Below are 13,556 nucleotides of genomic sequence, written 5' to 3'. Positions count from 1 at the left end.
AAGAAAAAAACGTTGAAAAAGGTAGCCTATTTTAACGTTCGGTATAACATTTTATATGTTAGGCTATTTAATAAAATCAAATAAATGTTTATTTTAAGGTTTAATATGTAGGCTAGTCGGCTGACGACTAAGAGATTTGCTGCGGTTTGTATGTGGCTTTGCTTATTCAATGTCTATCGATTTAATCGCGTATAACTCCTCTTACAGCAGTCACATCTTACACTCTCCTGTCCCAGCGTGCGTACTTTACTTTACAAACAATAATAAAGTGATTTGCCCCTTTCTTCGCGTCCCAGCCATGGAAAATCGTTAAAGATCCTGCTATTTGTGTGTGATCAGTAAATATTTAGTGTAGTGTCTCGTCCTAATCGATGGAGGTCCCGATGGGGGAGCGCTATTGTGTGTGTGGACGCTTGCTGAGCTCTGTGTGTGAGGACTCTTTCTTCTGCAGTGCGTTTTACAATGATAAATGTGCCAGGACGACTTTGGTTGCACTTTAGTGATCAACATCAAGTTGCTTGAAAACGGTTGAAGTTCCTTCAGCACATTCAGCTATATTTTGATGCGCAAAATGATTCATTTCTACTCGGCTGCTAGTGGCGTTTGCTTTTATTTTGTGTTCTTTCAAAGGTGGAACAAAAGAAAAACTAGTGGATAAAACTTTGTTTTTGGTATTTTAATACGGTACGTCATTTAATTAGATAGTTATAAGGTGTCAAATGTAAGTCCTCCGTATTAAAACTGTATAGTAGCCTATAATATAATTCAATGTGTTTTTTACCGCGTTATATGCAATTATGCAAATGCTGGTAGCCTATATAAGCTTTAAATCACTGAGATGAGCATTCATTCATTCATTCATTTATTCATTCATTCGTCCATTTTTTCATCTATCTATCTATCTATCTATCTATCTATCTATCTATCTATCTATCTATCTATCTATCTATCTATCTATCTATCTATCTATCTATCTATCTATCTATCTATTGATTATCCATTCAATAGGTGTATATATGACATTCTATTTATTAGCTGCTATTCAGTCCTGAACCTTGACTCTCCATTGTGTATAGCTATAGTTGACTTAGCAGAATAGACCATTAAAGCGTCCTGCACACATAGCAACTCTTAAAACCTATCAGACATGGACTGGATTTCTTTACTTGAACCATAATTGTCTACTCTATGGCATTTTGACGTCACTCATGAATGCAGTTTATAAGATGTCTGACGACTGCAGAGTATAGTAGTGTTTTCTGAAGTGCTGCTTTGTTTTTATGACACCAGTGGCCTAAGTATAAGTATCAAACCCATATTGATATGATGTTTTTGTGTGCATTCTTGTAGACTAATATTTGTGTCTATTCATGAACTTAATGTCATATTAAAACAATATTTACATGAGGGAAAAAGTTTATTGCGTCAATTATCGAAATTCATTGAACTAATAATGTCCTCACGTTGGACTTAACCATTGAAAAGACGACAAAGGCATATCACTGTTACTAGTTTGCACATAAACAGACAGGTGTCTCTCCTGACTTCACCCCCTCCCTCTCTCTATCACACAGCCCACACAAAGCAGCTGCACTAAGGAGGCTTTTTACCTCCCGTGGAAAAGAAAAAGACGCACAAGAGCATATTCTGTCTTTTTTTTTTTTTTTTTTTTTTTTTTTAAATCTATATCTTCAAAGTCATCAACACGACTCTATTAGGATATTAAATACTGACATGTGATTCAAGCGCCGCAGAAAAGTTAGATTTTTCTTGTCGGTTTGTCTTTTTTTCCCTCCATAAAGTTTTAGTAATCATTCAAATAAACAGAGAGCCGTTTTTTTCTGTATAAATCCGTCAGTGGAGCGTTGATTCGCACAGAAAGAGAAGACTAAGTAGCCTATATCTTTCATTTAGGAGAGGATGCATCACGGGGAAGAAGAATCAACATCATATGCATTTGGTATGTTGATTGTTGGGAATCAAATCTCACTCAGCATGTAGCTACATATCAACTGGAATGTGTTAAAGTGAACCTGCTGCTTCTTGTGTTGTGAATTCATTCGCAATATTCATTAAAATTATTTTCAAATGGACATTGTGTCTACAGCAAACGCATCCTTGAGCGGAACTCTTTCTCCATTTATTACCTATATAGGCTAATCATCGCAAGTTTGTATATATTATTATTATTTTTTCTGTCTTTTTGGTCTTTGTTTATCATTTTGCTGCTATTTAAGAAGTGGTGCTGATGTACTATTGCATGCATGTCTGTCTGTGCGTCTTTACTAGTCGTATTCTTGCTTTGAAAAAGACAATAAGCAAATACGAGACGTCCGCAATATAAAGTGTGAAAATATGAACACTCACCTTGATCTTGGGGTAAAATCCACTTTGCATCGGTACGCTATAATTTACTTCTGCGGTAGCCTATTGCTTTCGGCTGCCTTGTTCACATACTGGCTTTTGAATGGTCGGAGATGAGGCACGGTGCTCACTTTTGATCGTTTCAATAAACTGGACAAAATTACCCGAAACGCTGCGATACTCCCGTGCGTGAACAACACTGTGGAGAAAGTGTGCGGTAGAGACTTACAAACGCACCTCTGCAACGTCCAAGTCAATTAGAAGGAAATCTCAAAAGCATTAATCAGATTAAAATAGGCGCATGTTACTCTGGTGTATGTGAGAGGCGAGCGACCGATGTAGTTTCCATTTAAGATGGCTCTTCCACCTTAAAGAGCGATTCAGGCAGAAATAATCCGAACGCTAGGGGGCGCCCATATACTGTTGTACGTCCAGTCTTCAGCATTTTTCCTCCGAGGCAACATATGCAGTGATTTAGCACTGTACGTTTTTCAGTGGACCCAACTCTGACAACCCCTGATGACAGAGAAACTAGACTTCAACAAGCGAGCTTTTAAAAAAGTGCTCTGACTTATAACCCGAGGAGCGAAAAGGGAGACCCCTCATCTGACCACCCGAGGCTCCCTGCGAACATCTATGGCAATTAACATAAGACTTCTGGGCTTCTGCTTTCTCAACGAGCAGCATTATTATCTTATGTTTGCATGCTTGTTTTAACGTTTTGATTATTTGTTAAAACCAGTTATCAATTGGAGGAAGCTATGGGATATTTTATTAACTCCACTAAGATATATGTAGCCTATGAGTCCTAAAGGCCCTAAAAACACCGTGATCCTAACATTTTCTTTTGTTGTATGAGATTGAGAATACATTGAATGCTGCATCTCTGCATAAATAACTTAGTGTAGCTATTGAGAGCCGTGTGGCTTGCGATATACTTAGGCTATACATCATTGCATTATAATGATAAGTTACGACTAATATTCATTAGGCTACTTTATTGCTAGTAGTCATGATGAGAATACACACATAGGGTATGTCACAATTAATGCTAGTTTCCGTACGTGTACTGTAAATTGTGTAGATAACAATATAAACGTCAATAATCATAATCTTTTTTTTTCTTTTCTTTTTTTTTATTTTTTCTTTTGGAACTATATGCACGTAAAGTCAGTCGACTTGCATATAAGACTTAAAGATAATATAATAGCCTAAGTATTACGCCAATATAATTAGTCTTTTGGACTATAGGCTAATTAATGGATTGGTAGCCTATATAAAATAAACGCAATGTAGCTAAATATGTGAGGTCTTCATATTCAGATAAAATTAAGCAAACAGAATATTCACAGAGATACAGCTTGCACCAATTCTGACTGTTGTTGACTGTTAATTCATTTAGTATTTTTTTCTGTCTCTGTGTTTCTTACAAAGTAGTGTTTCGCATAGCCTATCTTTAACGTATCTGTGCGAACTTGCATCAATAGCCTCTCGCGTACATTGCGTGTTCCCTCGTGGACTGTCTCTGTTTTAAATGTATTTGTCAGTGCATTATTGACTTGATAAATGATATGCAGTTTCATGATTTATAACGAGGCGTTAATGCGGATAAATGGGATCTGACCAAATGCGGCCAGTCTATACAATAAATGTAACACAAATGCGTAACACACATTGAAAATGTGAAATATCATAACAGAATTTTTATCATCCTGGAGATATTTAATATAATTCAGTGCCCAGATAAGAGGAAATGTAGCATATTATTGAAAAAAATAGTATTAATTTTGATTTAGCCATAATATTGATTTTGCAAAGCCTTGGACCCCTGTAGTATGGAAAGCGGTTTTAATAGATATTCCAATCGTGGATTTTATTTGAAATAAATCTAAATATTGAACACATGTATTGCGATGATTTTGCATCGAACTGTGTCCTACTCTCTTTAGGACCAAGCGGCTCCTCGACCCTTATTCCTGGCTTTGGCAAAGAACCAAGTAGCACAAGTGCCGACTAGCCAATGGGGTTCAGGGGGAGGTCCGTGAGCTCTGACCAGTCAAACACAGTCACTTTCCATATATGGCAACTCATCACCATGGTAACGTGTGCTAAGTTGCAGCAGTCGTGTCAAAGTTCACTATATAGAGAGCTCAGTGAGCTGATCAGAGAGAAAGCATTCTGCCAGCCCAGCGCCTACAAATCGCAGTCACTTCCTAACCTCCCCCTTTTTAACATATTTGATCACTTTGATTCTCTGTTCTCTCTCTTATTATTTTTACGCGCATGAAGGAGGTTCTATAGGTTGTGATCTTTTTGTTATATTATCAGTCCTGCTTGCCGGAGAGTTGACTTCATATTTGACTCGAGCATTGGCTGCAACTGCGCGCGGCTGCTAGCGCTACCTCATCTGAAGAAAAGGAAGAAGCAGCAATATTTTTTGGCCAGTTGTTGGTTTTTCTTCAAGACTTCACGCTGGAACTTCTCGCGCTTCGCAAGTATTGTTGAAAGCTGCGTGTTTCTGTGCGTGCGAACGTCGCTACACGCGTGAAGTTCTCTGTCCTGCTCTGTTCATATCTTCTTCCGCCGTGTTTATTTTCCATTTTATCCTTGATGGGTTTACTGGATGGATGACTGCAAGTGCCCCTGGACTTGGCCTCTAAGAGCAAGGCTCGGCTCGTCTTTGCTTCAGTTTTAACCACATGTCAGGTAACGCTATTTCAGTCAAGAAATAGACTGCTGTTTGCCGTCGGTACGCAACTTTGAACGGACATTCAGACTCTAACCGACCGCGCCGATCCTGAATTATTTATTTTATCTTGCTAAGTGATAAAGGCACCGTGCTTCGTTACTGTTTTTTTTTTTCAAACAAAGCATTCCGAAACCAAAAACGGGGAACAAAAAGTTTTTGTTAACGTTGACTGATAGATATGGCAATGGTAGTGTGGAGAGGCTCCCAGGACGATGTGGCCGAGACCCAGGGCACCCTCTCATCGCAAGCCCAAGGAGGACTATCCCTTCCGACCCCTCAACCAGGCCAGCTGGGTCTAACGGCCTCTCAGGTTGCCCCTCCGACCCCTCAGACACCCGTTCAAGGACCCCCGAACAACAACACACAGTCCACCCCGACGAACCAGACGACGCAGTCGGAAAAGCAGCAGCCACAGCATATAGAGTGCGTGGTTTGCGGGGACAAATCCAGCGGCAAACACTATGGCCAGTTCACTTGCGAGGGGTGTAAAAGCTTTTTCAAACGGAGCGTACGAAGGAACCTCACTTACACATGCCGTGCCAACAGGAATTGTCCCATTGACCAGCACCATCGCAATCAGTGTCAGTACTGCCGCCTCAAAAAATGCCTCAAAGTTGGCATGAGACGGGAAGGTATTCGGATTTTTGTTGTTTTACTGCTGTCTTTGTCTTTTGTATTTAGCTGTATTAAATGCATGCAATCTACGTCCCCCTTGTATTTTGTCCCCGACTCTTCTCTCTCAGTCTGCCCGACCACAGCACGCGAAGGAACCGCCTATAGCGCTCGAGACCGAGCGTTATCACGGCGCCCTTAATGCTCGAATAATGAACAGCCTCTATTTCGCATTTTACATGTTCGCAACGTTAAATTGATTATCACTTTTATTCGCCGACGAAAATATGGTCATTCGTGTTGATTTTTAATAATATCACTGCAGATATGCCGTGCAGTTATGGCGAGGGAGTATGGAGAGGCAGCGTCAAAATCACACACACACTCACGCACACACACACACACACACACACACACACACACACTAGGCTAGGGTCTCCAGATAGACCACAATCGACATCGCTCATCTCCAGGAGAAAAGTAAATAATAATCACTATTGCACTTTTATAGTATTTATTCGGATAATCGTTCCGCCAAGCACCCAGTTCGCTCGCAGATTCTCAATAGACAGCAGAACTGACTATGTCGCTAGCTAAATAGGTTAAGGGTTAGCATTCGTGCCTTTCTTTGTGCATGTATTCACTGGGCTCATGTTGTGAAACGTAAACACAAATTAATGTACAAGTACACTAAAATGAACCATTTGCCAATATATATTTTTCGATTAACTTAAACATAGGGTTGGACTATAATTATTTTGTGTATAGTGGACGGTGCAGAACATTATTGTAAGCATATCAAGAGCCTAGTCTTTAAATAGTTTCACTTAACAGTAAAATCATGAAGGCCACTTTGATGGTTTAAAAGTTCTGCACGTGTCAAGTGGACATACTAGTCTAATTGATCACATTATTGCTATTGGTGTAGTTCCCTAAACAAATTGTGTGGTAAAAACACACCACAAGTGAACTAAAAACAAGGTCAAGCTGTATTTTGTTGTTGTAGAATTCAAGCATCAATATCTACAGTTTCTCTTTTTACTGCAGCCGTGCAAAGGGGACGGATGCCACCCACACAGCCACACCATGGTCAGTTCGCCTTGACAAATGGGGACCCACTGCACTGCCATTCCTACTTATCCGGATATATCTCTCTACTACTACGAGCGGAGCCCTACCCAACTTCTCGGTATGGCAGTCAATGCATGCAGCCCAACAACATCATGGGCATCGAGAACATTTGTGAACTGGCAGCCAGGATGCTGTTTAGTGCGGTAGAGTGGGCCAGGAATATTCCCTTCTTCCCAGACCTCCAGATTACCGACCAGGTTGCCCTTTTGAGGTTGACCTGGAGTGAGTTGTTTGTGCTCAACGCTGCTCAATGCTCCATGCCGCTCCATGTGGCTCCACTTCTGGCGGCGGCTGGGCTCCATGCCTCCCCCATGTCTGCGGACAGAGTGGTCGCCTTTATGGACCACATTAGGATCTTCCAAGAACAAGTAGAAAAGCTCAAAGCTTTGCACGTTGACTCTGCTGAATACAGTTGTTTAAAGGCCATCGTTTTATTCACTTCAGGTAAGTTTTCATTTTCAAAACATCTGTTTTTAATCCTCTATTTTATTGTGTTTGTACAGTAAAGATAATGGAGTATTTTAATTCAAATCTAGAAACACGTGCTAGTTTCAGCCTATGTATCTGATAGCATTAAGTATTAAAACGTGCACGTCATAATAGATACGTAAGTGTAAATATTTTACAGAGCTCTCTGATAAAAAAATCAGGTAACAAGTAAAATTATTTCATCTGACTAAAATGTTTTAAAGGCATCGACGTATCCTCAATAGAACACTGCAGTTTTATTTAACACTTAAGAATTTATTTTATTTTTAAGAATTAAATGGTGCCAGAATTAATATTTGTGTGACAGCCAAAATATTCATATTCATATTATTTATGTAAATCTACATTAACAAAATATATTTATACGCGTAAAAAATAATAGAAGATATAGCCTACTTTCAACCATAGCGCCTATTACGTAGTTTTGATTAAAAAAAAAAACAAATGTAAATACAAATAATGTCAGAAAATGAGCACTATCGACTTACAAAGTCTAAATTGTAGCTTTAATCATAATTTGTTGTAGTTTCACAATACATCAACATAATATGATATTGAAGGCCAATCAATTATTTCTATTTATTTGGAATGACAGATATTAAGGATGTCATCTCGAAGGGAGGGGGTGAGGCTGTAGGAAAGGGAAGAAAGGCCTAATGCTCCGTTTACACACATCACAGCCCAGCTTCACACTGGAGCCGATCGTTTAAATTGATAGATATATTCACGTTGCGATAAACACCAAAGTTTTGTTTAATCGTCCTTTATTGTGGAGGGACGACAAGACATTTCTGTGCGTTGTTAAAAGCTCACAGTTCTTCCTTGTTTTGTTAGGATGATCTAGGGATCCAAGACACATGCTGGACTCGTTCCAGAACTGGGTCATGACCCCGACTTCCTTTCTTTATTTGTGTATCAGAGAGCTAAAGCGAAAAAGTTTTACAGATTTAATGGCGAATATATTCTCTCGAAAATTTATGACTGGGAAAGGTTTAGTACCAGTTGCACAATAAATAGGCTATTACCACAGTATGCGCTGTTTTGATTTCTTTACAGAAAATATTCCCCTACAACAATAAAATATAAATGAATCAAAACCTAAAATAAAAAATATCAACGGAATTGTTCCTAACATGCTATTTTTAAAAGTTGATGTCATGTAGGGCAATTGCAATCGCTTTATTGATTTGCAGTCTTCTACCACCTCTTGTGGAAAGCTTGCTCTTCGAGTTTGTTGTCGTTCTTTAAACACAACTTTCAGTATTGTCTAAAAGTTCAGAACTTGAGGTTTCGCAGCGTCTTTAAATGTTCTAAAATAAGGCAGATATAGTATTATACGCTAGCACTTAGTCTTGTAATTTCTTAACATTATTTTATTTTTTACATTGCCCTTCTGTGTTCCTTTTTTTTGCCATAATATTATGACCCACATGCTGCTAAATTGTCCTTTTTGTGGGGATTACATGCATCAAGATTCAAAAGGTTTTCAAAATGTGGTTACTCGTACAATGGAATGCACTCAATTAGAAAAAAAATTCAAAAGACGAACAGCACAACTCCAGAGTTTTAATGCATCTCTTCTCTAGTAAACTAAAGGTAGCTCGAATGGCACTTGTGATTTTTGTACATTGCTTTTGTTTTATGATGTGTATTGTGCTGTACGTAATAGCGTACTTAAATGAAATAGTAGCCTATGTGTTATTGTACAACTTGCCGTTTTGTAAATGAACTGTCCAGGTGTGCTGTTAATGTAATAAGCATTTGATTATCTCTCCATTCCTTATAGATGCTTGTGGCCTGTCAGATGTGGCCCATGTGGAAAGTTTGCAAGAGAAGTCCCAGTGCGCTCTGGAGGAGTACGTTCGGAGCCAGTATCCCAACCAGCCAACTCGATTTGGGAAGTTATTACTGCGCTTGCCCTCTCTCCGTACAGTCTCGTCTTCGGTCATAGAGCAATTATTTTTCGTCCGATTGGTAGGTAAAACCCCAATTGAAACCCTCATCAGGGATATGTTGCTGTCGGGGAGCAGTTTTAACTGGCCTTACATGTCGATTCAGTAGGCAGAAGGAGTGATCAAAGGGGCTGTGACTACAATAGTTAGCGCTTCTTTTGTAGAAGGAAACGGCTGTTACACGAGTTTACTTTCACGAAGAGAGACTTTCATACAATGACTGTGAATTTTAAAATTGAGACATTCAGTGAAGCCTCGAAATCCAGAGATTGCTCCCTGTGTCATTCTGAACAGTTGGTTCTAATGTTTTTTTGTTTGTTTGTTTGTTTGTTGTTTTTGTAATAAAAAAAATACAAAAATGAAGAAATAAATAACCCACTAAAATTAATACAAAATAAAAAAAGACTAAAGAAAATAAGTCAAGGATTTTCATAATCCTTTCTGGACAGCAAAACTAAAAAGTGCATTTAAGCGACAATTTGGAAAGATTAAGGAAAAAGAAGAAAAAAGTTCCTTTTCTAAATTGCTATATTGTCCTGTGTCCATGTATCTATAGCTGTTTTTTGTAATTTTTTTGTTTTTGTTTCTCCTTTCTGGTTCCAAACCGGCCTATGTGATTCTGTAGTATGCAGTTGTTTATTTTTATTTTTTATTTTTTTGCTGTTTTTCTAATAACCATGGCTTCTTCTAAAACAGTTCGGAATGTAAAGACGTTCTTCGAGAATTAAAACTAAATCCACAGCAATATAGGCTATGCTTAATGCTGCAACCGCACTTACTCGATGTCCCTTAATGAGCAAGAGTAGGGATTATTTTCATAATCAACTCAAACTTATATCCACAAAATGCCAGAGCACTAGTAATGCATCATTTCATACCACTCTTCTGCCTGATATAGACACTCCCTAAATCATAATTTCCCGAAATGGATGCAGGAGCAAAACTATCATTTAGTTATATGCGCCATAAACGTGTTTGCAAAATGTCACCGGTTATTTTTGTTGTTGAAAGTTTTGACCTGTCTCCAATTTTATTTTTTATTTTTTTTCTTCAAATATTTGGATTCGGGGATGGTCGACAGCCTGTAATGCAAATAGTAGAACAAAGTGTTTGATTTTACAGTTAAGGAGACCCCCACTTAATATTTTCAAATGTATTAAGTTGCGCACATGCGAATTCTCGCTCACGTGTTTTGCAACAGTAAACTGTATTTTGAACGTGGGGGGAGATGATGGGTCATCATTCTTTTAATGATAAAGCAGCAGTATTAATAAGACGTCCCTATAAATGTCCCTCAACACTAAAAAGCATTAAAGTGCCTGTACAGCGCAAATGTGTTATTAACGGTTACTGAAGTCTATACACCATGGGGAACACGCTTAGAATTTACAAAGTAAGTCTTATAATTGTTCATTTCACTTGAGGGAAAAAACACAAGTAGAGGCAGTATTCTTGTAAATATAGGTCAATTAATTTCAAGGACTTTTTCTTTATACAACGTATATGTGATTAAGAATAAAACTGTGGTTGCCAATTTTTTCGGTAATACAAATGTCTTCAAATGAGTGACAGACTTAGCTAGTAGCACTGAAAGTTCTGGTTGTAATGTACATACATATTAAGACAAATGTTTTTTTTTTCTTCCTTTCTTTTTCATGTATTTAGACTGTGAATGCATGGCCACAGGTCGCTAACCTATTTTATCTTTGATATATATATATATAAATGTAAATGTTTTTGACTGTATAGATATAATCTGTGCATTCAGTACACTAGCCCTTGTATTTAAAAAGACAAAAAAAAAAAAAAAAAAAAACGTTCGACGATAGGTTGACACTTAACAGGGTGAGCTGGTTTGGAAAGGGGTGGCTATTTTGACTTGGTGTTCTGCTCCTTTTCGGTCTGTAACAGATGCCTTGTGTGTGTATGTGTGAAAGCTTGCAATTTCGTCCTTGTTTTGAGGCTTTTCTTCAACACACAAGACACCATGTTGTGATTGGATAAAAAGGGATCATATTGTGTAGTTGATTGAACAGTTATTTGGGCTGTTCTCTGCCACATATGGACCAGTGAATGATACATGATTGTAATTATGAACAGTTTAAACTGACCCACGTTTTTATATAAATATATAAAATATATTACTGCAGGGTATTGATAACGTATAGATACTTTTTTATTATTATTGATTATTATTAATTGCAAGTGATATACGTGAGTGTGTGTGGAAGTTTATAGTTGAAAACAATTCTTGTTTGTTTGTGTTAGCTTATTGTAAACAAGCATTCTGCTGTAAATTTGTTCTTGGTATTAAATTATAATTTATGAATTTGAAATCAAAAGGCTTTCATTGTTGTGTTATTCATGACTGGCGGACAAATATGTCTGTTCTATCGGACAGTGAAATCATGCTCTGTCTCAAACTGCTTGTGTTTACGGGTGTGTGTTTCAGTGTGTGTGTGTGTGTATGTGTGTGAGAGAGAGAGTGAGAGAGAGAGAGAAAGAGAGAGAGAGAGAGAGAGAGGGTTGGGGGTGCGAGGGTATAACTCCGAGGTTTGGCATGGGAAATTGTCCAGGTTACGTCTACATTTGGCTATGTAAATACACGTGCAAAGTGCTGCAGCTTCAAGTGTGAAATATCGCTTTGATTTGCCCTCTAACACTTTACTTTTTACACATCACCATTCATACATCTTTGATAAAAAAAAAAAAAGGAAATTTCAAGAATCATGTCATCCCAACTTACCAGGTATAGATTTTGTGTATATGCGCAGATGTTCTTGCTCATTGCCTTGTTGGGTATCACTTTCAATCTAAATACATCAAATCTTCTCAGAGCAGGTACTGGCACGTCGGAACTGAAGTCGCGATGAAATGCAACATTGGACGTTCAATACATGTCAAATGAAATGCCATCTTGTTGTAAGCGTGACAAATGACAAAATGCAGCCCACTGTTTGTTCTACCTCGAAAGCAGTATTTTATATGTCACATTTAGGGCTATCTGTTAGAGGACACCAAGCGTGTGAAGCTATTCTGTAAACTGCGCCTTCAACTTGGTGTCCTATTAGTTGAGTCAATATGGCGTCTTGCAATCCAACGCAAGCTATACGGCTCCCCGGAGCAAAGCGATGTCTTGTAATTGAAACCACATTGCAGGGAGAAAAGGCCCCTCAATCGACACCAAGGGCCCAAAAAAAGCTAGACAGCAACCGTGTTAAAGTTTTTGTCAGGAGTCCAAGAGTCCTAAAATTCAGAGATATACTTAATATTTTCATAGCCAGTGTAATTAAAACTTACTTTTCTTTTTCAGCCCAATTTAACAAGGCCATAGCGAACTCGTTAGTTTCTCCCTAAAATACAATGAATTTGCAGGCTTCGTTTTACAAATTCTAGTTCTTGGGTATAGCTTTGAGAAAATAATAAGTAACATCCTGACCCAAAGACACCTAGTTTTAATATTAGATCAGACAAACTGAGGATAGGCTAAAGTAACTTATGATGGCTGATAAATAATGGAAATCAGACCACTGCCTCCATTGATTTTTCCCCAACCAACTGCGTAATAATAATAAAAACAAAAATATCATCAATGATAATAATAACAATAACATCGTAGCTATTAAATTATATAACGCTATTTATATTCCATATAAATTCTATTTATTTATTTAGCTACTTTATCAGTAAAGATTCAGAGTTCTACCCTTAAACTAGGGAGGGCAAGAGTTATAGCCTATAGCGTAATCCTGGAAAGTTTGTTTGTTGCGGGGCTATTGGTAAAGGCCTGTTTAGATGACCGGAAATGATTGATGGGTGTTTGTTATTGTTTTAAACGTGGTCCAGGATGTGTGTTTGATGAGAGCGCTAATGCATGTAGCAGAGGAAGGCTTGCAATTATGACACAGTGATGAGACCTATTAACTACTCCAGATACTATTAGTAGTTGGCATTACATGCTTTAAAAAAACTAATTCCAGAATGTAAGTCTGTGCAACAAATTCCACCGTACACTAGATCTTGTGTTGTATATTTTGTCAAAGAGGAATTGACAGTTTGTTCGCTTTAAATGCTCGTTTTGCTTTGATAGGCTTACCAGAGCAGGTTAGTAGTAATTTGGATCATGGCTTCACAGGCTTGATTTTAGTTGACAGAGCGTGTGTTGAGGCTGAACTCTATAATTTGCACTTCTGTTCTTTTATTAGCGTCGGACAACGAACTAATGAGGTCTCCCTCAGTACAATGTCACTTTTATTTAT

General features: G+C 38.1%; 1 protein-coding gene across 3 annotated transcripts; it reads left to right on the top strand.

Annotated features, from left to right (window-relative positions):
• Positions 1-1,720: 1,720 nt before the first annotated feature.
• Positions 1,721-11,639, top strand: nr2f2 (nuclear receptor subfamily 2, group F, member 2). Of its 3 annotated transcripts, none has more exons than XM_056255538.1 (3): positions 1,721-1,960; positions 6,773-7,300; positions 9,132-11,639. In XM_056255538.1, the coding sequence occupies exons 1-3, from the start codon at positions 1,921-1,923 to the stop codon at positions 9,404-9,406; spliced, it is 843 nt and encodes a 280-aa protein (XP_056111513.1). In that variant the 5' UTR covers positions 1,721-1,920; the 3' UTR covers positions 9,407-11,639. The 3 variants fall into 3 exon arrangements, with proteins under 3 accessions (XP_056111513.1, XP_056111496.1, XP_056111504.1); XM_056255521.1 differs by lacking the exon at positions 1,721-1,960 and adding an exon at positions 4,517-5,745 and having other exon boundaries at positions 6,755-7,300; XM_056255529.1 differs by lacking the exon at positions 1,721-1,960 and adding an exon at positions 4,521-5,745.
• The last annotated feature ends 1,917 nt before the right edge of the window (positions 11,640-13,556 follow it).

This window comes from Rhinichthys klamathensis, unplaced genomic scaffold (assembly GCF_029890125.1).
Source record: "Rhinichthys klamathensis goyatoka isolate OS25496 unplaced genomic scaffold, OSU_Roscu_1.1 h1tg000005l_1, whole genome shotgun sequence".
Lineage (NCBI taxonomy): Eukaryota > Metazoa > Chordata > Actinopteri > Cypriniformes > Leuciscidae > Rhinichthys > Rhinichthys klamathensis.
This window is presented reverse-complemented; position numbering and strand designations above follow the sequence as displayed.

Excerpts from the sequence above, each read along its gene's own strand:
- nr2f2 (XM_056255521.1), top strand. The coding sequence starts at position 5,292 with ATGGCAATGGTAGTGTGGAGAGGCTCCCAGGACGATGTGGCCGAGACC. Across the intron at positions 5,746-6,754 it reads AGTTGGCATGAGACGGGAAG|TTTCTCTTTTTACTGCAGCC; the intron begins GTATTCGGATTT and ends CAATATCTACAG. Across the intron at positions 7,301-9,131 it reads CATCGTTTTATTCACTTCAG|ATGCTTGTGGCCTGTCAGAT; the intron begins GTAAGTTTTCAT and ends CATTCCTTATAG.